This window comes from Quercus lobata, chromosome 3, assembly GCF_001633185.2.
Source record: "Quercus lobata isolate SW786 chromosome 3, ValleyOak3.0 Primary Assembly, whole genome shotgun sequence".
Lineage (NCBI taxonomy): Eukaryota > Viridiplantae > Streptophyta > Magnoliopsida > Fagales > Fagaceae > Quercus > Quercus lobata.
This window is the reverse complement of record NC_044906.1, coordinates 31736452-31761586: the sequence shown is the minus strand read 5'-3', so window position 1 is coordinate 31761586 and position 25135 is coordinate 31736452. Positions and strand designations below refer to the sequence as shown.

The following is a 25135-nucleotide window of genomic DNA, read 5'->3' as shown; positions in this document are numbered from 1 at the left end:
AATGCCCTTGATTATGATCTAACTAAATATAAACCCTCACTATGGCCTTTAATAGATGAATGCTTCAACATAGGTGATCCACTATTAGTTTAAAATCAAGTATTTATGTAACATTTTTGTGTTTGTGAAATAGAATTTTGAGTCCAATTCTCTACTCTATTTACCCTTAGAAACACTCAAATGATGAAAGAATAACGAGTAAGGATTAGGATCATTTGGAGTTATATCTACCACAATCGTTAAAGCCCTTGACTATGATCTAACTAAATATTAACCCTCGCTAGAGCCATTATTAGATATATGCTTCAATGTAGGTAATCCCTTATCGGCTAAAAATTAATTTATATCCAGAATAATTTTCATGTTTGAAAGATAGAATTTTGAGTCCAAATTTTTTATTCTAACTACCTTTAGAAACACTCAAAGAATGAGAGAATAAAGAGTACGGATTTTTTTTTTCTTTTCTTGATCTCCAACGAGTAAGGATTCGGATAATTAATTTGTTGTTATTAATGTATATTTATACCATATATTCTTAACAAATTTTATTAATCCATTTTGAAATAAAAGAATTACCGTGTTGGTGTGACAGAATAAAATCCTCTTTAATTCAAATGAATGGATAAAATCTAAATAATTACACTTGGAATTACCCTAAAAACTTTGGAGGACTCTACTGAAAGTGCTGACTCTACTCTAGTGAGGATATTTATTTGTTTTCATTGTAGTTACAATATAAACTTACATTATATAAATACAAAAGAAGCGACAAATATCCTACCATTTTCAAGCAAATAAATCACCTTATATTGGCACGTCACATGTCCACTCAAACTCAAAGTGCTCAGCTCATTGTTGTCTTGTCTAATCTCGTCCTCCCACTTCCTTAAAGTTTATAATAAAACATTTTAATCTCATTGTGATTCCTGAATTTGATGCGAGTTCTTGAAAGTTGAAACTAAAAATACTACCAGAAAAATGGAGGACACCCAACTGCACCAAAATTCAGTCCAAGATGCATTGGACAACGATAGAGAGAGAGCTGAGAGTCTTTGATGATACAAAGGTGGGTGTTAAATTACTTGTTGACAATGGGATAGTGAAAATCCCTCAGGAGTTTGTCATACCTACTAAACTCTCTTCTCAGACTTTATGTTCAGGTTCAGCTCACCTCCAGAGTTCAGATTCCAGAGATTGACCTCAAAGGCATCCACGAAGGTGGTCTCCGACGCAAACAAATCATTGAGGAAATTCAGCATGCTTCAGAGACATGGGAATTCTTCGAGATTGTGAACCATGGGATCTCTGAAGATGTCATGAACAACCAATTGAAGTTAAAAGGGAGTACTACACGCGAGACGTGAATAAGAAGGTGAGATCTGTGAGTACATTTGATAATCAGGCAAAAGCTGTGAGTTGGAAAGAAACTTTGTTTTGTACAATGGCTCCTGAGGCTCCAAATTCCGAGGAACTTCCTGCAGCCTTCGGCCTAGGTTCCTATAAACAGAATATTACCAAAATATCAACATTGGTGTAATAGTTTTATAAACTTTGCCTACTCTTTATCCAGGATTTTAAAACTTGTTCTTAAAATTAAAATCAAAACTAATATATATATATATATATATATATATATATGTATTTAGTATTAACAAAATATCAACAAAACAAAATGGTAGAGCTACTAAGTTTACAAACTAATGTAACAATTAAGGTTATTAATGTCACTTTGATGTAGGACAAAATGTAGGTGTATATTTTTATCAATTGTATTTGATATTTTCATGTGATTTTAGAAATTTTAGATTTTAAATTGTTATTTCCTTGAATTTAGGTCTTTTAAATAATTTTTAAGTTAAATATGGGTCCTTCTATGGTAAGGTATCAATTAAGATCTCTTACAAAGTAGTTTTTTTTTGTCCATCAAGTCTTTTATAGGATTTTAAATAAGTCAAAATTTAGAATTTCATAAATAAAAATTTTAAAGATGTATTTCTTATTTTCATTTTGGTGGATTCTATATTTTTCCTTATGGACCCAAGGAACCACATTTGAAATTAAGAATTTGTGTTTAGCTAGAACGAGATTTGGCCTTTTCATGCTTCCATTCTGAGTCAATTGATGTTAGGACTTGTTAGTATTTTATTATCGTCTTGTATTGATTAGGATATGTTTAAGAATATTTACTTGAAAAATAACTTTTCTAGAGTTTTTGAATAGGCCTGTATCTTTAAAGTGAAAAGGAACAACTCACTTTCAATAAAATTGTAATTATCATTATTTCTATTGAATTCCAGAGTTCTTCCTTGTGTATTCAACGCATTCTTTCTAAATTTAAGGATTTGCATCAAGCTAGAATAAGATTTAGCCCTTGCAACAATTTCCTTTCTGCGTCAATTGGTATCAGAGTTTGTTTGTATTTTATATGGCAAAAGGCGACTAGGAAAGGTATCAAAATGATAAGAGTGAGAGAAGGTTACTTTACAAACATACTTGGATCTTGGTGGCATTAGTGCCAGATATCTACCATTTTGGTTCCCTTCTTTTTTTTTTTTTTTTTTTTTTTGGTGTGTGTTTGGGGGGGGGGGGGGGGGGGGCGGGGGGCGTTTAGAAAGTGAGAAATTGTAAAAAAATGTGATTTTTTTGGGGAAGAAGATGAAGAAGCAAGAATATGAAAAATAGTAATGATAAATTATTTGGTGCCATGTGAAAAATAAAAATAAATTGGTCCATATCATGTTATTAATTTATAGCTAATTAAAAATATACCCCCTCAGCATTCCATTAGGACATGAAGGATTAAAAGTTAATGGAGGTTGAAAAACGGACATAAACAAGAGTATTTTCAAAAGTTTATGGATGAAAAACGAGTATCATGGAAATTTTATGGATGAAAATAATATTTTAGTCTTAAAATCTTTTGATAAATCAATAAAAGAAAAGTCCAAAAATAACTGTTTTTAAATTATTTGCATGTTTTCCTTTGTAAAATTCAAATATTGTAGCAAGTTTTCCCATAATTTACAAATAAAATAAATGTCACATATTTATTATCTAATTATAGGTGAGATATTTTTTGAACTAAAGAGTAGTTAGTTTTACCAAGAAAGAACCTAACTTTGAGCTTTGTGGGAGAGTATAATTAAGCGTGTGTATCTTTAACAGTTAGTTTATTTCTTAAAAAAAAAAAAAAAAAAAAGCCAAACTTTCTTACTTAATTAGGGTTCCAAATAACAAACAACCAAATCCAAACTACTTAAAACTCTACCGCTATAATAATGATAATAAAAAAGCCAAATCCCACAAACACTAACCAATGAATTTAACTTGCATGTTGATCTTTAACAATTTTTTGTCTAGTGATGTACAAAAACAAATTGCAGGGATATTATGATAAGTTATTCAGAGCATCAAACAAGGCTGAAATTTACCCTCTTGGAGTTACTATCAGAGACCTTAGGGCTCAAACCTAATCACCTGATTGAGATGGAGTGTGGTGTCGGGCACAGCCTTATAGGTTACTACCATCCGGCATGCCCTGAGCCTGACCAAACAAAAGGAGCCAATGAGCATACAGATCCTGATTTCTTCACTATTCTTCTACAAGACCAAATTGGAGGCCTCCAAGTCCATTATCAAAATCAGTGGGTTGATATCCCTCCTAAGACTGGAGCTTTGGTAGTTAACCTTGGTGACTTCTTTCAGGTTTGGAATCTATATCAACCGTATGTTTGCTACAAGTTTCTGCATTTTCTGTTTTCTGCAGCAAACCATACACTCTTCTTTTCTTTTCAAAAACCAAAAAGAAGGTTCACAAATTTAAGATTAAGTGTTAAATTTTGCAATTTATTTATCAACCCAGTGAACCCACCCAATTATATTAGATCTTACGTGAGAGAGAATCATACTACTAATAATGTTATAGACACAAATTTTATAATTGCTAAGGTGGTCGAGAGAAGTAGTAACTCTTTAAATGTCATCTATTCACTACTTACAACCAACTATTTCATTAATTGTAAAATTTACTGTGAAAAAATAAATTTTGCACATAACATTAATTATCGCATTACAATATCTGGAAGGATTATCACCATATCTAGGATTACCATCAATAATGATACTGGTTACCTTATTCAATTATATTACATGTGATTGATAGCATTGTTTTGGTGCAGCTTATCTCTAATGACAAGTTCAAAATCTCCAAGCATAGAGTCCTGACAAACCTTGTAGGCCCAAGAATATCAGTGTCATGTTTCGTCAGCACTCATTTGCAGCCATTTAACAGGGTTTATGGTCCAATAAAGGAATTGTTATCAGATGACAATCCTGCTCTATACAGGGAAACACTGGTCAGAGACTATGTTGCAGATTATGTCTTAAAAGAACTTGGCAGCCCAGCACTTTCATATGTGAGACTCTGAATCTTGAAAGAAAAAAAACTAAATAATTAGGCAAATAGTGAGTATATGCCTGAAGTATTTTCAGAACCATTTTAGTCCCATTGAATAATCTGTTTCTATTTCACAGTCTTGCAAACCATAATAACTTTGTGTTGTTCTAAGTATTATGTGCGTGCCTAAGCGTGCATGTGTATTATCAATTGTGTGTCTGAAGCTTGAATATACCTACAGTTGGTTTTCCATTTTTCATCAATTAGTCAAACTATTTTAAAGCAAGTTTAGTACTGAATTTTTTTGGTCTAGTTGCTTTACGTTTAGTAGTGAAGTGTGCATCATAATATAATATTTATTTTATAATACCAAAAGAAGAATATTGAATTAGATTTGTTAAAAGATAATATAATGGTTTATTATGTATTGGTCCAACTGGCCCAATTTAATTAGCATAAACTCATCTACATATAACCTAAGACCTTGTAGCATTTATATATATATATATATATATATATATATATACCTTATCAGGATTTTTTATATTACGCATTTCGTCGTATAGTAACAATGTAGCCGTTAAAAGCTTCCTCTATATAGGTTGAATCATGTAATCCTAGTGTATTATCTTTTTTCTCTCTCTGCTTTGACATTTATCTATACTACTATTTAGGTAGCTTATCTTGTTTAGATCGGATTTTTTTTAATTCCTAAATAGCCCTACACCCTATGTTAAGTAGGAGCAAAACTTGGTAAAAATGCTTATTTAACTTCTACATAAAACACTATCTACAAAATAGGACCATACTCTTCGTAGTTGGTTTTCAAACTCAAATTGCTTCTTCTTCAGTTCTCCAATTCTCTCAACTCAATGTTAATCTTCTTTTTACCATTACCATCATTTTTTCTATTTGCTATTGCTTCAATTCTCAGTACATTGGTCTTTTCTATACTGTTTCAAAACGTTCAAACACCACACCGTTTAATAGTTTCTTGATATAAAAAAAACCAACCAGTTAAAAACTTAATATATGGAAAGGCTTGAGATTCAGAGGTAGAGAGGGAGAGAGACAAAGTTTGTAAGCCACACCAAGGCCAACCAGCATCAACTATTCCCTCGGCATACTCATACCACCAGAACCGCAAGGACATAGAGATACAATCCGTAAGGTGCATCGTTACCATAAGATCTTCGAAACTACCATGGTTAAAGTTTTTTTTTTGTTTTTTTGTTTTGTTTTGTTTGTTTGTTTGTTTTTTTTGTTTTTTTGTTTTTTTTTTTCCTGAGATCTGGGAATGAATTATGACATAGTTTTAGGTAATTTGGTTGGATTGATTTATATTTAGGAATTTGGGTTACATTAGGTTTTGATTTTCTATGTTGTCACCCCTAATATCTCTATTTTATTTTTTTAAGAGAGAGAGAGGGAGGCAGAGATGGAGGAGTACGAGGAGCTTGACATGGTTAACACAAAAACACCAACAACGCCAATGAAGCAGTAATGCTTTTTTTTCTTTTCTTTTCTTTTATTCGATTCATTCATACCCCTTAACATCAAACTTTTTGTTTTATAAACTAATACAATCTGAACATATTACCCAATCAAACAAAAAGACAGCATTTTGGCACACCCATTCCAAACCAAATTGGTGTATTTGTTCATAAAAACGATTTTAGAGAATAAGAATGGTTTATCTGTCTTATTATGTTTTCACTAATGTTGGTATTGCCGTATTGGTACTGAGACGATATTTTAGATTGGTCTATTATTGTTGTTAACCGTCAAAATTTTGTTCATGTGGTTGTTTAGGTTTTTGTTGGTAGTAATGGTTGTAATACATGCATTTTTTTCGTTCATGCGACACCAACCTCCATGAAACCAATTAAGTATTGTTGTTTCTCTTACACATAAACTAGATGTTTGATAAAATTCCTAAGTGATTTTTTGTTGTTATTCTAGAAGTCATAATACATGGAGATTGGTAAGGAAAAGAAAAGTAAAGAATGTGATGTTGTGTTGTTGATTTAATCAGGGTGAGCTATGTTTGTTGGCCTTCTTTTCTCAATGTTTGTGGCATGTAAAAACATGATTAGCTAGGTTGCTTATGCCTCTAGACAATTAAAGAATTTAAAAAAAAAAATTACCCAACTCATTATTTGGAATTGGTTGTTGTAGTTTTTGCTTCAAATCTGATGATAAAGTATTGAGTGTTAACAATAGGCATTTGGTTACAAAAAAAGGAATTGCAACCAGTTTTGAAGCCTTTTTTTTTTTAAGATTACATTTGTCAGCTTACTTTGCTAATCTATGAATTGTGGATTACTTCTGATATTTAAATACCATAATATTTCAGCAAGTTAAGGTGACAAGTAGAGAATCTGTTATGCAATCACATGAGAAAATTAAGTTATTCAAGGCTTGATGCGGTACTTAACTCAATTGAGATGATTTCTTTTCAATTTGTGAATGATTAAAGTTTATGATTTACCTAAATTATAGTGTAATATACCAAGTTATTTCAAACATTTTTCTTAATCTTCTCATACTTTTAAGGTCTATTTTGGAAGAGAATGATGGATGGAAAAGCTTATAAATTGAGAGGTTCACACACCGAAGAAGTCACAATATTAGGTTATGTGTCTTTAGAAAACTTTGATACTTGGTCTTACTACAGTTTGATAGCACTGCAATTTGATGGTGGGCATGATATTCTATGTTTATTTCAGACTTTTAGTTGTGCTATAAAGTAACGTGTTCCCCTTTAGTGCTCCTTTTAGGTACTATTTATCTATTTTATTATCTTATTTACCTCATTCAATGCCTTTTATGTTGTAACATATAATAAAAAATATTTCAAAGTTATTGCTTGAATACTAAAAGAAAATGATAGTTTTATGGTTTTTAGTAATTTTGTTTAGCAAGTCAATGGCATTAAGTTTTGTGATAGGTGATTTGGAAGATTAGCAAACTCACAATCCTATTATGTAATTCACAACTTAAATCACAAAAGGTATCCATTCATGATTAGAGAATAACTACTAGAGGCACAATTGCAATTTGATTTTGCATACCAACTTGGAGTCTTATTAAGTATCTCATTTAGACCCTATAGTTTATCATTATATAAGCATTATAAAAAATGTATACACACGCACACACTCCCAAAGAGATATCATCATTGTCAAAAACATCAGAACATTTCTTCTTGCATCCTCTCAATTTTGCTTTTGTTTTTGTTTTTGTTTTTCCAGGATTGAGAAAATCTTATTAGCTCTAGGAAATTTTTGCAGCTTAAACCCATTGGTCAAGAAAAGTAATACTTATTTAAGTTTTGAAAAATAAATATATTGAAATGGGGTTGATATTCATCCTAGATAGATTTTTTGGAAAATTTCATTGATAATTGAGAAGTTGTTTCTAATGCATATTTGTATAATACAATTGGTTAGGTAGATTAGGTAATAATCATTATGAGTTATCTAAAAATTACCATAATGATCATTATTGCTTAGAAGTTAAATCAATATCTAATATACATTTTAGTTGATTTAAGAATCATCAAGATCTATTATTGCTTAAATTCTGTGAATTTTTTTATGCTTTTTGATAGTGCCATTTGTATGGATAATTCAATTTTATACCAATCTTCAATGCCTACATTATCATAATTCTTAGTTGTTTAAGGATAGCAACATATTGGTGATTTATTCAAAAATTGGCATGCATGAATTACGTTAGACAAGTGTTAGATTTAACTGATGACTAGGTCAATTAGGAATAACACCAAAGCTCTAGATGGAGTAAGAGTTGATACTCACACTTGGTGAATATCAACCATTAGTCAAATTCTTCTTATATGTGTGTGTTACATTGGTATCTCAATTTTTTTATAGCATTAACATGCTTATGGCAGAGTTATTTTTGGGTTTGATTTACTTAAAAGATATGTAACTATAAATTGCCCTCTTAGAAGAAGAAGGATTTCAAATGGGTGTTATGCATGTGGCTGAATAAGTAATGATACAAGGAGGAAAGCTTTTTAAGACAAATAGCTCAAACTCAACAACAAAAATAAGATGGAATCTAGAATCTCGCCTTTTGTTTAGGGTACTTTCGGTATATATATATATATATTTTTCTTTAACATTCATTCTTTGATTCTTATTTCATGAAGTCCTTATATCTCTCATTCTCTTTAGTGAATGTGATGTGCTTTTTGTAAAGATTGAATGCTGGTGTTTTCTTTTGGAATGTTTGCCTCTTTGTAGCCCCACTTTATATATGCTTTTTTATTCTTTTTTTTTTTTTCTCAATAATATTAGTACTACACATTTTTATATACATTTTTTTTATAGTTGTTTTATGTGGTAGACTGTAAATGGTGGAAAAAAAATAGTGATCTATGTGATAATAATAAATATTCAATCACAATTTGTCACGTAGGACAATTGTGAGAATAGACTACCAATCATAATATGCCATATAGGACAATTGTGGAAAAATGTGTGGTACATCATTATTGTTATTATTTTTTGTTGAAAACATTCTTTTTCCTTTTCTCAATTCTCATTACAATTTCTTCTCTTTCCTTAGATTACTTCTCATAGGTTCATGGAAAATGCTATTGGAAAGCAATTAGAGTAGGCAACACAAAACAATGCTCCACCAACTTCTCTACCATAACCCGCATAATTTTTAAATTATAGCATTATAAGATTTGCTTAGAGGATTTTTTTTCTTTCTCTCCTTAAAGGTTAATACTGAACTATAGCATTATCTTCCAATTATCAAAACATTGATCATTGCATTAACAAAATTGCCAAAAAATGATGATAATTACGGAATATTAGCCTCTGAGCACAAGTTCACGCGTGTGCTTAGAGGTTTTTTTTTTTTTTTTGGGTTAAAGCTTAATAATTTGAATTCATTATAATTTGCGATTGCTATATTTTCCAATCACAAAATACATAGGGAAGTGATGAGTGTTATGCATTTGTAGTTTGTACCAAAGGTTAATAATTATAATATTTGGTACAAACCCACAAATGCATAACACTCATCACACCCCTAGATATATTTTGAGATTGGAAAATGTAGTAATCTCAAATTATTAAGTTTTGCAAAAAAATAGAAGAGTCTCTAAACATGCACGTGAGTACGTGCTCAGAGGCTAGTTTAATTTGTTTACTCCTCTAATTTCAACAAGATTAAAAACCTCGGTTAGTTACATTGCTAAACCACTAAGAACTTGTAATCTAAAATAATCTCAAATTAAATAATTACTCTCAATTACTGGCCAAGAGGTGTTAATTCCGCAGTTTAAAATAAACTAACACTAGATTTTTTTATTTATTTTTATTTTTTAAATTAAGAACCAACACTAGGTTTGAAGTTCTAAGGTCATACTTAAAAAAAAAAAAAAAGGGTTTGGCGTACATTTAATACTTTCTTAATTGGAATCTCTTTTTGTTTTAAAAAGAAACTATCACATCATTCACTAAATAAATAAAAAGTGAAGATTAAAACTCATTGCTACTTGCCATCGTTTTTTAAAATAAAAAGAGATATCTAGTTAAAAAAGATACTAAAGATAAGCCAAACCCAAAAAGAATACACAACTCCACTTCTCTTAACATTTTCATTAACGGTTACTACTATTTTCATTGTTCCCTATGTTTATGCTAGGAAATTACTACCTTAAAGAAAACTTACTAAAAGTGTTTTACGAATTTTCATCAGTTTATTACAACTTGCAGATTCTCCAAATGAGTATGACTGTATGAGACAAATGATTTTAATTGTGTGTTTAGTGGATCTAACAAATTATTCTCAAATAAGGATGTGATTTCAAAATTTTCAAAAATTGGGTGTTCACTATGCATATATCATTATTATTTTTTTCCTGAGAAACACAAATATCATTATAATTAAGGCTAATTGCAACTTATCCACCTGCGGTTTGGTCAAAATTTAAGTTGCCTTCTAGTGGTTTGAAATTTGACGCTTTACCCACTTGAGGTTAACTCAGTTAGGGTTCCATAATCCACTTCTGTTAAAAATAGGGCTAAATATGTAATTTTGCTCCTATTTTATATCTCTCTCCTCCCAAAACATAGAAACCATAGTATCTTTTTGTATATAGGAATTTTAAAATATTTTCATTACTCATTAGTATTTAGGGCATCCTGAAATGAATTACCTGACTGTGCATCCTTGTTCTTATGTAATTTTATCTTTTTGAATCTTGGGTTGCTTCGTGATCTGTCAAAACTAATATTATCTACTCACTCAAAAAAAAAAAAAAAAAAAAAAAAAAGGGAAGTTAATCTTATCTTATCCACAAGCCAAGGTGGTTAGAATTTTTTTTTTTTTTTTTTTTTTAAATTCAGTTCTAAAAAGTTGATGCTCTCGGTTGGCATCACCTACTTTTTGGGGTCAACCATGAATATTGTGGTGAGAAAGGAGGAAGACCCATTCAGAAGTTAGGCTAGGCCCAATGGAAGGTGACCTAGCTAGGAAATGTGGTCCAAAAGCTAAACTCCACTATCTCTACCAAGGACACAAAGTAACTCAAGGATGGACATGTTGCTGAGCACCAAACTAGTGTTTGGCACTAGTTACCAAGTGATCTTCTCAATGTAAAAAATTTGGGCCCCACCTCTAATAAATGATGTGACAAACAAAAATAGTGCTATAGACACGGGGATGGACATAGGGAGCCACTTAAGCCCTAAAGATAGTAGGGTCTACACATGTGTGAAATATTCTGCTATCATGAGGGCTCCACTAAGAGGAGAGTATAAAAGAGGGAAAGGAATACAATTTTAGGGGTTTTGGTGAAATTTGAGTTAGTGAGACACGAGAGTAATGCGAGAATACAATTTTGGGGACAAAGGTCTTGCTTGGATCTCAGAAGGGAAATTGCCAATTGGGTGCATCCTCAGCCAAACTTAAATCTAAAAAATCCAACGACAAATTAGTACTAAGGCATGATCTATCATAGCATAAACCACTTTTTGGATCTCCTATTGTGGGCCAATAACCTTACCCAGGATACAAATACATTGGGGCCTTGAGCCCAACTAGCCCAAGGTTGTTGGGTAAGAGGGTACCACAAATATTATTAGATGTCCCAACTTCAACAAAAACTTATATTAATGATAGAGTCAATTTCTAAAAATAAATAATAAACTTAATCTTTTTTTTTCTCCAATGCTTTTCTTTTTTTGATTGTAAAATGATCCAATGCTTCTCTTTTTGTTTATATGATGCTAACCTTGTTAATGCGCAATCCTTCCATAGGTCCCTCCTAGAGTCCCATTTTTTTTTTTCTTTTTCTTTTTCCTTTTGGATTATTTAATGGAAACATTGCTCCAACCCACGTTTCTCTATTGAGAAGTTCTGCATTTTCACAACAAGTCATAAGTGATTATTGGTTAGTAGTTATTAATTTTAATTTAAACTTACAATTAAAGTTATGTTTTTGTCTCACTAATAATAACCTGTAACAATCTGTTACTTAAAATTTGCTATGGAAATATTATAGACATAACATTTTTTTCTCTTTCAAATACACCAAATTCAGATCTAACCGGAGTTCCATGTTCTAGTCCTTCCATCTTTTCACTCCTTTCCAATAGCCAAGTTCCTGTCGTGTATTCATTGGGTATTAAATTAAGGTGTTGTTACAAGTAAAATCGAAGATCATATTAGTTTAAGGGATTAATATTCTCTAGATTTTTTAGGGTAACTACTTACTGGTTTGCAAAATTCCTAAAATTCTAATAATTTATTTTGAATCAAGTTTATCGAATTCTCGACAATTTAAATAGAGACCAAAATAATGATATCCAACGTTTTTAAATATTAATAAAAGGTTAAAATCTAATCCACTCTTTTAAAATAAATGCATAAAATTTTAATTGAAACTATCTTAAGAATTTTGAGGAATTCTTTTTTTTTTTCAGAAACATGTTATATTGCAGCAGCCCAATACAGGATTTTAATATAATCATAACCATGGATAAAACAAATATTATAAATACTCCATAAAATATGAAAATACGTAGTGTCATATATATATTTACAACCAACCGTCAAATAAACACAGTTTCCTTATGGAGAATTAGTCATCACACAAAATCTTTCTCCAAAAAAAAATAGTTATCATCACACAAATTTGTGAATTGATGACCTTTATTTTGCAGGTTTAGCATCATCATCATCAATTTGCTTAAGTGGCCATGGTCTGAAACCTTTGCGTAGAACCTTCTCAATCTCTTCAAGGGACACACCTTTGGTTTCAGGAACCAGAAAGTAGATAATAACAAATCCAATGGCCGAAAAACCAGAATACAAAATAAACGTGCCCCATGAACCAAGATTCTCTGTGAGTGTCAAGAAGGTCATGCTGACAACCAAGTTGGCCGACCAGTTTGACATAGCCGCGACTCCTCCTCCAAATCCTCTGAACCTGAGCGGGTATATCTCCGCATTGACTATCCACGGGGCGGTTCCCATTCCCGGAGAGTAAACAATGATGTAGAATGCTAGTAGTATCACGGCGAGTAACCCTAATTTGCTAGGGCAACCCTTATCGTACCAGACACGATGTTCATTTTTACAAATTTTTCCTACATCCTTTTCATTATCCAAGCAAGCTCCTGGATCAAACTAGTTGCAGACAATAGAGAGAGAGAGAGAGAGAGAGAGAGAGAGAGAGAGAGAGAGAGAGAAAAGTCAATACATGAAGGTCATGAAGCACATTGTATAAGGGTACGAGTAGCTATGAATTTGTAGATTAATCTTACAAATTAATGTGTTAAATTTTAAAAAAACAAAAAGACTAGTTCAAAATTTGATTTATTATTTTGGAGAAGCATTGACAACTAAGATAACCAAATATGGAAAATTGTTTGCACAGTCTTATATTAGTGTTCTTAGAAGTAAGATGATCTACCCACCACGTACCTTTGGTGCAATGGTCACTCTACAAGTATAAATGCTTGTAGAATGTGAAGAACAAGGGCCGAGATTCAAGTCTAAGAGGGAATTTTACACATATATAAACTTAGATTAAGATAGAGTAGAAATTCTATTTTATATAAAAATAAAAAATAAATAAAAGAAGTAATATGATCTATATATATATATATATATTTTTTTTTTCCTGATAATTTATATTAATCTTTATATTAATGTTCTTAGAAGTTAGATGATTTATTATGTGAGTGTTTGATAATTTAACTTCGAAAAAAATTTGATCTATTTATTTGACAAATAATAACTTTTTTTTTCTAAAATTATTTTGGATATATTGCCTGTTTGATTTTTCTTTTTTAATTCTGAAAATAGAATAATGGTAAGAAATTGTACATAAAAAATGCAATTTAAAAAAATTACAATTTGATAATATAGGCTATGATTTAAAGTTTTAAACCACCCTCCAATCAAAACTTAAAACACTTTCTTGGTAAACAACATTGCACGACAAATGACAAGAAGTTTTTAGTTTTATCATATCTTGTATTGGCAAAAATTCATGCATGGCACTAGATTTCCTCGTTTCATTAGGTCATAGGAAAATAATGATACTCATGAAAACCACATATCTAAATAATAAAACGAGTAATAGCCTTCTATAGTTAAAATAAATTGTCGTGACACCAATCACATTCATTATCATGTTAATTTGTAAGTGTACATTAACAAAATTGGTGATAATTTAAGCATTTTCTAAAGAGTGTTATAATAGTGAGAGCAAGAAATCTGACCTCGTCACTTGCTGCACAGAAGCCACATTTTTGTTTCAAACAGCCCATGCAATTCCAGCTGGAAGAATCAGGGTTTGAAGTGTATTTTTCGCATATGGTGTTGTTGCCAAAATTGGTTGACTCAAAGCTGTTGATGTGTGGTGCATTTTGAGAAGAGACATAAAACACTACACCTAACGAAAGAAGGCCAACGACAATGAGGACTAGAGAAACAAGCATCAATCTTCTCCTCCCAAATCGATCAACAACTAGCAAGCTGATGAACGAACCCAATGTATTCAACCCGGTAGTAACAAGAGACAGTCCCATAGCCACAGTCTTTGAAGCATAACCAGCTAGTTGCATGATAGTTGGAGCGTAATACATCACTGAATTGATACCAACAAATTGCTGGACAACTTGGACAGCGACGCCAGCGGCTAAGGCTCTTCTTACTTCGGGGTGTTGCATGGCGCTACGGAATTTCGTGATCAAATTATTCCCTATAGCAGCTTCATTAGCTTCCTCTTCCTCAATTGACTGCTTCAAGAGCTGTAACTGTTCTCCAACCTCATCAGCTGGATAAATCGTTTTCAGACCTTCTGTGGCTTTTTCTATTTGGTTCTGGTAAAAAGAAAGTAAAACAAAAGAAATTTAAAACTAATGAATAATGATTCATGAGTTTGTAATCAAAACTAAATAAAAGAAGTCAAATTGTTACTATATTCGGTCAGCATATTATGTAATCTCACAGGAATGGTCAGAATTTACTTCTTCTAATTCTAACTTCGGCTAGTTTTATTTTATGCAACTAATGAATTTTATATACCTTCAATTAAGCTATGGTATACAATCATGTACATTCATCTAATTACATTTTATGAGTAAATAATATACGTTCAGTTTTGTGATTCATGTAGAGTACAAGTTGTGCAATGTATTGACTCAAAGTTTTTCTGTGACAAAGGAACTCCTAGGAGACTAAATATGAACCCAAAATATTTGTGTATGGAATCATTTAGAGCAAGGATCAGTAAGATAAAACAAAAAATATCTAGATCAAACCTAGAAATATTCACTATAAGTGATATAAATTAGGGAGATTAGAGAGAAGATGGTCTGAGAAAGAAGGATTTTCTAAACGGAAAAAATTTCATTAGGATTTGGCTGTCACAACATACACCTATAAAAACAATACAATGACTAATTTAGATAGAATTGGACTTGTTTATACTGTATGTGAATAAATAATAATCAAGATGCTAAAATTGTAAACTATTTATGTGAATAAATAATGAACAAAATCATAAAAATTAACAATGAACTAGATTGCTGGTTAACATTTTGCAATGAACCCAAAATTTGGGCCCCTTCGACCAAGTAGAAAGCCACACAATCATACCTACATTCAATCAGCATAATCCTACTACATTTTATTAAAAAAAAAAAAAAAGCCAATGTTACATTCAATCAGAAATCAACTAAAATTCAAGGCAATCTATCTTTAACCTATTATATAGACATTCTAAAGAGCTATGAATTTTAAAATTATCCCATATATGTAAAATCAGAATTGGAACCATGGAATTATACAAGCATATATACTTTTAATCTATTAAACTATGGATATAAAAGTTACATATAAATTATCTCACATTCTTGTATAGCCAACGAGGAGTTTCAGGTAGTGAAAGCATTAAGATGAATTGTACAACCGGGGGAATTCCGGCCACTCCAAGCATCCAGCGCCAAGTTCCCGGAACCTGAAAAAGAATCAAAATATGAGAAAACAAAATAAAATAATTAAAAAAAAAAAAATTAAGTCAAAGTGAAGAGATTTTGAAATACCGAAGTAAAGGCTAAGTTGATACAATATGATACGAATTGTCCAAAGGTAATCAAGATGCCATTCATGCTTATCAAAGCTCCCCGAATTCGAGTCGGGGAGGATTCAGATATGTATAATGGCGCCGTCATAGATGCCATACCGACACCCAATCCAACAAAAATCCTACCGATCACAATCACCCATGGAGCTGGTGCAACTGCCATGATCACCGCCCCTACGAAAAATAGCACATCAGCGGCTAAGATTGCCTTTTTTCGTCCCAGACTATCGTTCATCCAGGCTCCAATAGCGGCACCAAAGATGGCAGCTCCGACTGCCATACTCACAATCAACTCTTGCAGCCATGTATTTTTGTCAACTGATCTGAAATCATCACGTATATACAACATCGCTCCAGAGATCACACCTAAAAACCCAACATAAGAAAGAACAATATGACAATATGAATCACAATGAAACTACCGGTTTATAATCCACAAGTCACGTGACTTGCTTAAATAATACACAAAGATTGTTTTATTAATCACCACACGATGAGTTTATGGAAATTCCTTTAACTCGTTTGGAGGAAAACTGTGTGTGTCTAACTTACCAATCAATACGTACCGTAGTGTATATATATATTCACCATGAAACCAAGGATGAAAAAATACTAGAGAAAAAGGGATAGGGTGTACCAGTATCGTAGCCAAAGAGGAGACCACCAATACCAGCGGTCAGAGCAAGTCGCAATATATGTGGAGTTTTCCATGTAGTCCGAAAAAACTCAGAGAACTCAGTCCTGCTCACAGCCACAACTCCTCCTTCCACCATTTTTTGAGCAAAGATGATCCTTCTTTTTTTCTTTTTTTAATCAGAAGATCCTTCTGAATGTCCTAAAACAACATATTATTATAACAAATTAACTAGCATTCACGCAAAGCATGGGATTGTAACAAAATGAAACAAAAAATTTTAAATTAAAAAAAAAAAAAAAAAATTATATGTTCGGTGAGAGAGAGGGAACTGTTGCAGAAAAATAAAAGATAGAAAGGCAACCCCCTTTTCTTTTTGTTATTAGGACTCAGGATTCGAAGCCAACTTCTTTCTATTAGACACAAATTTGGTTTAAATATCACTAATAAACTACTAAACGAAGAAGATAAAAAAGATTTACAGAAGATCGAAGTGCCAATTATTTCAACGAGGAACAAAAACTAAGAAAAGAAAAACCACAAAGATCACTTATCCTTGTGCAGTTTTGAAGAAACAAATTTTGTCTTTAAAATTGAGTTTTCAGAAAGCATGAAAAAGTGGATGTTTGAGACGTAGGATCTTAATGCAAATGAAAAAAAAAAAAAATGCAATATATATAACATATTATTATCTTGGCTATTCGAGCATTCCCCAATGACTTTGAATTATCGCTATTTTACGTTTGCCCTTCTAATAATAATAATTAAAAAAGAAAATCCAAATCAAAAAGGGAATATAATTTGAATCTATATACAATTCTTAGAGCATCTCCAGCAGCTTCTACAAAATTTTGTACTGTTTGGAGGATGAACAGTGACATTTAACTTTTATCTTCCCACTTTTTCAATAAATACACTTTTCAACAGATTCTCTATCCCATTTTCTATCTCATTTAAATATTATTTCTTCATTCATTGTTTATTATTTTTTTAATTATCATTTATTCTTTTTTTAGCAATTATATTTTTCAATGAAAAGTGTTATGTTCACAACATTTTACGCAATATTTTTACAACAAAGTTTATGTGGAAAGTTGTTACTAGTTCTAATTTGAACCGACCACTGAAATTATTTTTTTACTTGTCAATATTAACTAATAACAATCTGTTATTTAAAATTTATTATAAAAATATTGTGTTAGTATTTTTCAATTAGAATTTTTTATTTTTTATTTTTTATTTTATTTTTCTTCCTTTCATTTCAATTTCATCCAGACACGTTTCTTTTCTTTTTTTTTCTTTTTCTTGTTTTTCTCCTCCACACAAGTGTCCAGCCCCCTTCTTTTATTTTCTTTTTCACCTCAAGAACATTCTAACATCTCACATTTGCTTCAGATCTGAGAGAGAGAGAGAGAGAGAGAGAGAGAGAGAGAGAGAGAGAGAGAGAGCTCGTCGTCCTCCCCACCACCAGGCTGGGTCAGATCAGGAGAAAGAAAGAAAGCCCTTCTGCCGCCCCATCGCCGGTGGAGATTGAGGCCGCCGAAAGGACAAAGCCGGTGGAGATCGGCATTCACATGTAGCACTACCACGTCTGCTGCCCCACCGCCTCTCGTCGTCCTCCCCACCACCAAGCTAGTCAGATCGGCTTTTTTTTTTTTTTTTTCATATTTGCTTGTTTTGATTCAACTTTATTTTAAGAATTGGATTTTGTTTTGTGTTTTGTGTTTGGATTATGTGAGAAACGGAGAGAATGAGAAAAAAAAAGAAATTCAGAGGAGAGAGAAAGAATTAATATAATAGTAGCTGGGATACTTTTTTAAGCTGAAAAATTGATTTGGAGTTGCTACAGTGTTCTCTAAATTAAGAGAAGTACTGTAGCAACTTCAAAATTTTTTTTGGAGAATCTGTGTGCATTAAAGAAGCTGTTGGAGTGTGAACAGTAGCATTTTTTCTGTTACAAATAGAGATAGAGTGACTGTTGGAGATGCTCTTAGTCAACTCTAACATGTAAAAAGCCAAATAATATACGGTGTTCTATTATCTAGGAAGTAGGAATAACTTTTGAAAAAGAAGTAAATTTTTATTGAATCTTGTATAAACCTATTACTAAACAATCGGCCACATAACTACATAAGTAGTTATTAAATTTTTTGTCAATTTGTTTTATGTCCCTAGACTATCTATTTGGATAAGCTTATAACTAATGTGTGAAGGAAGAAATGAACAGAACAAATTCTAAGGGACAGGTTATTACTGGTTGTTATTGTTGGGACAAAAAAGTAATCTTAGTAATAGGTTCAAATTTGAACCAATAACAACTAAGTACCTATGATTTGTTGTGAAAATGTTGTGGACATAGCACTTCTCTAAAAATTAAACATGTTTGAACAGTTCTATTAAGAATGTTTAATACAACTAACCACCTATGAATTTCTCATGGTTCCTTTCTACAGAAAACAATGCATGATCAAATTCTGGGAACATGGAAAAATATACAAATGCAGATAATAATGAGCATGATCAATAAAATTACCCAGTGAATCGGAGGTGCCGGCAGGAGTTTTTTTATTTTTATTTGAAGGCGGGGCCGGGAGGAGTTCGATTGGTGTGATTCCAACAAGACTGAATGCCTTTCAATATTAAATTTATACTTGTGTTTGAGAGAAAATACTACTCTGTGGCTTAACACCTTTCTCTCCTCAAACTTTCTATTTTCTTCAAACTGCGTTAGCATTACGTATATATAGGCTTTTTGTTGACTAAAACACGACACAGAATTTCAACTACTAACTGTAATTTAGGCAAAGATTTTGCAAGTACTAGATTTTTTAGTTGTGATAGGCTTATCTAGAACTAAACCAAATACTCCCTTGTTGCAATTAAAATTTCCCAAATAAAAAATAACTAACAGTAAATAAGATAAAATATTTCATTTTTTCGTATTTAATCAAGTTTACGTATTCTCAGTATTATTATGAGCTATGTCTTTTATCATAAAATCGTATATATCCACGAAACTAGGAAACATATATAGGGGATTTTGTCAAGTTATTAGCATTTCACGGCTTTTATCCAGTGTGTCAATGCACTGGACACATTAAGATGTGGACTTGTGTCCAATTTTCCTAACACGTTTTATAAAAGCTTAACCCTTAAACAAAGAGACATGTTATGTCTACAATATTTTCACGATAAATTCTAAGTGACAAGTTCTTAGTCGTGGGGCAAAAAAGTAATTTCATTAATATGTTCAAGTTAGAACTAATAACAACTAACTACCTATAATTTGTTATAAAAATGTTGTGGACGTAACACTTCTCTTAAACAAATGTTAACTATCATTATTTTAGTAGAGAGGTGCTATATCCATAACAGTTTCACAACATTTTCAAAACAAATCATAGGTATAAAGTTGTTATTGGTTCTAATCTGAATTCAAAACTTAAATTAATTTTTTGTCCATCTGTAACAACTAATAACAACCTACCATTTAGGATTTATTGTGAAAATTTTAAATGTAAAAATGATGTTAAAATTGTTACTAGTGTGGAAACTTTCAATCAACTTATTTTAAAATGGATAAATAAGATAATATTTTGAAATTGAAATTATCCTCTCAAAATAGACTCAAAAATAATAAAAAAATATATAAGAATTTCTAATTTTGTTTTTAGATTAATCAATAGTCAAAACACAGAGGAGAAATTTGAGCTATTGATGATTGTTTCTCTTGGAAACACAAGTGTCAACAAGTTAAGATACAAATCATTCATTTGTACAAGTAATCAGTATTCAACTTTTTTAATGGGATAAAATAGGATAATATGTGTGTGTGGATTTGAAGTGTGCCATTAATCCCAACATTTTCTTTTGTGTAACATGAGGAGGTGATTGGTGGGTAAGGTCAGTGTGCCCATGAATAGATCCTACAAGAGTTGGACCTGTCCCTCTTTTGGAGGACAGAAGTTGGGTCAGTCTTAGCTTTTATAGGTGGCTGTGTTGTTAGTTACCTTAAAATCTGTCAATGATCATTAGTTACCTCAAACTAATTCATGACAGATTTACTTAATCTTTTTTTTTTTTTAATTTTTTTTGAGAAAAACAGATTTAGTTAATGTGTTTCATTGAATCCAACGTTCCATGATGGAAATCATGTAAAAAAAAAAAGACATTTAATTAAATTTATATGACAAAATCCTTGTAAGATTGGCATATTATGGCTATCTAACGTGGTGGTATTCTGTTATTGGCCTTTCTATTTTCAACTATGAAGCAAGGCCCAAGGGTGTGTTTTCGGATGTGAGTGCGGGTGTGAGACTCGGCAATTTTTGAAAAAGTTTGGTGCAGGTGTGGCGGGGTGCAGCGATTAAAAAATTTCTAAAAATATTTTTATTTACACTTTTAATATATTGTTAAGCATACTTTTTCACATTATATAAACATATACCAAATTTAAAAGCAATAGTAGATAATAACTAAAACATGATATTCATAAATTAAATATAACCCATAAGTTTGAAACTAAAACATTCCATGATATTCGGAAATTAGAATACAACTCACAAGTTTGAAACTAAAACAAAATAAAAGATAATCAACAAGACAATCAAAGACAACAATCATCATCTTCAAGATCAATAGCTTCACTTCGAACTTCACTTTCACTAGTAGTAACACTAATGCTAGTATTCCCAATAACCATGTCCTCCAACTCTGGCTCATCAAGTGTAAGGGCAACATTCTCAAGAATTCCATCTCCTCCATATATGTCACTCTCATTTCAAGAGTCTCCTGCAATATCTCATATCTTTGTTGCTATACTTTCGTACTCCTCATTGCGCCTTGACAAGAGTTGAAGATTAGAATGCACATATACCAAATTCTCAGCGCATGCAGGAGCCATTTTGTTTCTTTTTAAGGAATGAATGAATTTGTTTGTGCTCCAATTCCTCTTAGCACATGAGGATGAACAAGGTTGTCCAAGAAGTTTAAGAACAAGTGTTTAAAGAGTTGGAAATGAGGAGTCATGGTATTGACACCAAACCAAAGGTTCTAAGGCCCACCTATCTATCAAGGTAGCTGGTGAAGGAAACCTCCCTCTTGAAAATGCAGCAAACTCAACTTTCACCACCTTTAAGTCATTCTTATCTTTAAAGTATCGATCCAAACACTTGCTCTTTTCCATAGAAATTTCATGATCTCGATGTGGAGAGATGCGTTTTGGATTTTCCGAAAGTCATTCAATAGAGTAATACCTAGTTAAAGATTAAAAAACAAATATAGATGAAACGTGTGTTTTACTAGAAGGGGGGGAACTAAAGAAAATAAAAAATAAATGTACTTACTTAGAATTTAAGGAATGAGCTAAGCAATGTAGTGGTGTACAATTTTTAGTTCATCGATCAATAAGTCTATCATACACCACACCCCAAAATGAGTTATAGTTATCATCTTCCAAGTTTTTGTGCTGATATATTGCTGCCTTCACCTTCTCTATCATTAAATCCCACATCTCATATACAAGATGAAGACAAGGCTTCTTTGTGTCAGCTACTCATAGCATATCATAAATAGGTGCTGTGAATTCAAGGATATAATCAATGGTATCCCACCAAAGATCACTTAGAATCATATATTTCACATTTTGAGCTTTTCCAACATCATCCTCCCTATGAGAAGCTCATTGGTCACTAATATCCATGGCTTGAATGCATCTTTTTATCAACTTCAACATTTTTAGCATTACAACAACTGAAGCAAATCTAGTATCAGTAACTTGGAGCAGTTTTAATGGACAAAATTCATTAAACATTGCCAACCTCATTGAATGGTTCATGATAAAAACACGTATGAATGATGCATCATCAGCAATACGTGTAATCCAACTACATTCCTCATATGTAACTTCATTCTTTTTAGTATTTTTTGCTACACAAATATTCTTCAAAGCTAGATTGAGAGTGTGGACAACACAGGGTGTCCAAAATATTTTAGGATACTCATCTTCAATAAGAGCTCCAGCAGACTTCATCACACTAGCATTATCAGTGATGACTTGGACAACTTTTTTATGTCCAATCTCTTTTATAGTATCTTTCAACAATCCAGCTAATGTTTGTCTTTGAACTCACCTCACCCATCAATTGCCTTTATAAACACTAGACCCCCATCTGATACAGCCATAATATTAATAAGAGGCCTCCTTTGTAGATCTGACCATCCATTAGAAACTATACTTATACCATTTTCAAGCTAAAAGTCCTTAATTGATTTCAAAAGTCTTTCAACATGAGCTCTTTCTTTTTGTAAAAGTGTTATTCTCAAGGCATTGTATCCAGGAGGAACGTAGCCCTGAATGCTATGGGTAACAGCATATGCATAGGAACTACGATAATATGGGTTCCTTGCAAAGTTAAACGGAAGCCCACCGATGTAAAACATCCTAGCAATTCTACTATCCAATTCATGTCTAACATTATTCTGGAATGCTCTCTCCAAAGGAGAATTCACAGTCACCTTCCTCTTTTTACCATCAATCGGATTTATATTATCACTTCCTTCTTGTCTCTGAAATGAGGGAATAGGTATAGGCCCACGGCCTGGGGGAGGTGGGGGTAAAAGAATTTGACTTCTCCGTTCTCTCTTTAACTTATCATTCTCAACTTGAACATGCATTCGTTGCATTTCCAGCCTATGGCTCGGTGTCACCTTAGGGCATGCTTTAACACCTTGATTAGGAATTTTTAATAAATGAGCCTTAACCTTAGAATAGGATCCCAAAATAACTACACCACAATAGTTGCACTTAAAGTGTGTATTTCCACCCGATTTAATAGTAGAACCAAGTGGTTTTTCTACTTTATGCACATATTGCCAAAGAGGAGCTTCATCATTTGGCACTTCTTGATTAGATGAAGGTGAAGTTTTTGTGCTAGTAACTTCATTTATTGCAAATTCAATAGATTCAATTTAACCTATAAATAATGACATTTTTTAGACCCCTTAAACAATTGATTAAACCTAGGTAATTAGCCAAGTTGTTACTTAGTCCAATTAAACAAGTCTAAGTTATCACAATAATAAAAATCAAATCATGCAAAGCAGCGGAAAATAAATAACACACGATATGATCACCTAGGAAACCAAACCGGTAAAAACCTGAGGAGGATTTGACCTAACTATCCTCAAGGTAAACTTGAATCCACTATCAGAAAGAATCGAAGTTCAGACAAAAGGACTTACAAGCACCCCCGCTCAACTTCCTAATGCTACCAACCAGTAGAACTTACTGACACGACCACGTGCAAGCTCCGAATCCACGGACTCCTTCTTTCTTTGGATTCCCACCAGCTACAAGCACCCCCGCTTGTGTATTATTTAAACTTTAATGGCAGCAACTGTTTTGATCATCAAGGTGTCGAGAATATCTCTTCCTTGAAAACCCTAAGTTTGTGTAAAGGAAAGCTCCTCTAGATCTCACAAGAGATTTACACAAACCGCAATATGAGCAACACTAAAACGTGGCTGGGGTTTGCCTTTTATACTTAGGACAAATAAGAAACCCTAAAAATATTTTAAAACAACTAGGGCTGAGTTGGAAAATTCTGCAGAAAAGCAATCTGCCCAACGTTCGATCGGTCGAGCCTAAGCTTCGATCGATCGAACCAGGCCGAAAGCCATACTGCTTTCTGCTTTACACTCGATTCCAACTTTACATTGACATACAACTTTGAGCTAGCTTTAAACACTTCTAAACACATTTTTTTGATCATGGTTTGCCAACAATACAAATTAGAGTTCTAAATACATAAAGTCCTAAACTTTAGAACCTAACAAACTCCCCCTTTGGCAATTCGTGACAAAACACAATATAGAAGCTCAAAGTTTACAAAATGAAAAGCCCTTTACAAAATAATGCTCATGAACAAAAATTCAATCCTAACTACTATCCATCAGTTGCAAGTGTAGACAGCAGCTCAATTGAATCAACCTATATATTTCCTGAAACACTAAACAAAATGCATAACCGCATGTGTGGAAATAAATACAAGTAAATAAAATAACTTCTTGATTTCAAACAACACACAAATAAAGACATATATCAATGAATAACTCATAAATATAAATCAATAAGCAGTTTGAAACAAGAACCAAATAAAGTACCAACAAAAACATAAAACTCCCCCTAACATGAATATCCCATCAAAAACAAGGTAAAAGCTAAAAATGTTAAGTACACAGTGAAGCACCTAGATATAATCTAAAACTCCACAAGCTCCAACCAAAAACAGAAAGTCTCCCCCTAAAAACAAAAACTCTACAAGTACTCCCCCTTTTTGTGACGGAATGCCAAAGGGCACACAAGATATCCATCATCAAAAGGGAGGTGGTCTAAACTGCGCCAACTTTGCACGCAAGGCACGGATCTCATCAAGCACGTCCACCAAAATCTGTCCTTGAG

At 32.3% G+C, this 25135-nt stretch overlaps 2 protein-coding genes across 2 annotated transcripts; one reads left to right on the top strand and one right to left on the bottom strand.

Annotated features, from left to right (window-relative positions):
- The first annotated feature begins 1015 nt into the window (after nucleotides 1–1015).
- On the top strand, nucleotides 1016–4427 carry LOC115980744 (deacetoxyvindoline 4-hydroxylase-like). Its single transcript, XM_031102965.1, has 4 exons — nucleotides 1016–1066; nucleotides 1161–1360; nucleotides 3384–3705; nucleotides 4179–4427. Exons 1-4 carry the CDS (start codon nucleotides 1016–1018, stop codon nucleotides 4425–4427), a joined length of 822 nt encoding a protein of 273 aa, XP_030958825.1.
- A 1177-nt stretch (nucleotides 4428–5604) lies between these two features.
- Nucleotides 5605–16813, bottom strand: LOC115979355 (inositol transporter 4-like). The gene is made up of 6 exons (XM_031101370.1): nucleotides 16678–16813; nucleotides 16000–16406; nucleotides 15807–15914; nucleotides 14173–14775; nucleotides 12633–13072; nucleotides 5605–5680 (listed from the first exon to the last, which is right to left on the bottom strand). Exons 1-6 carry the CDS (start codon nucleotides 16811–16813, stop codon nucleotides 5605–5607), a joined length of 1770 nt encoding a protein of 589 aa, XP_030957230.1.
- Nucleotides 16814–25135: the final 8322 nt, after the last annotated feature.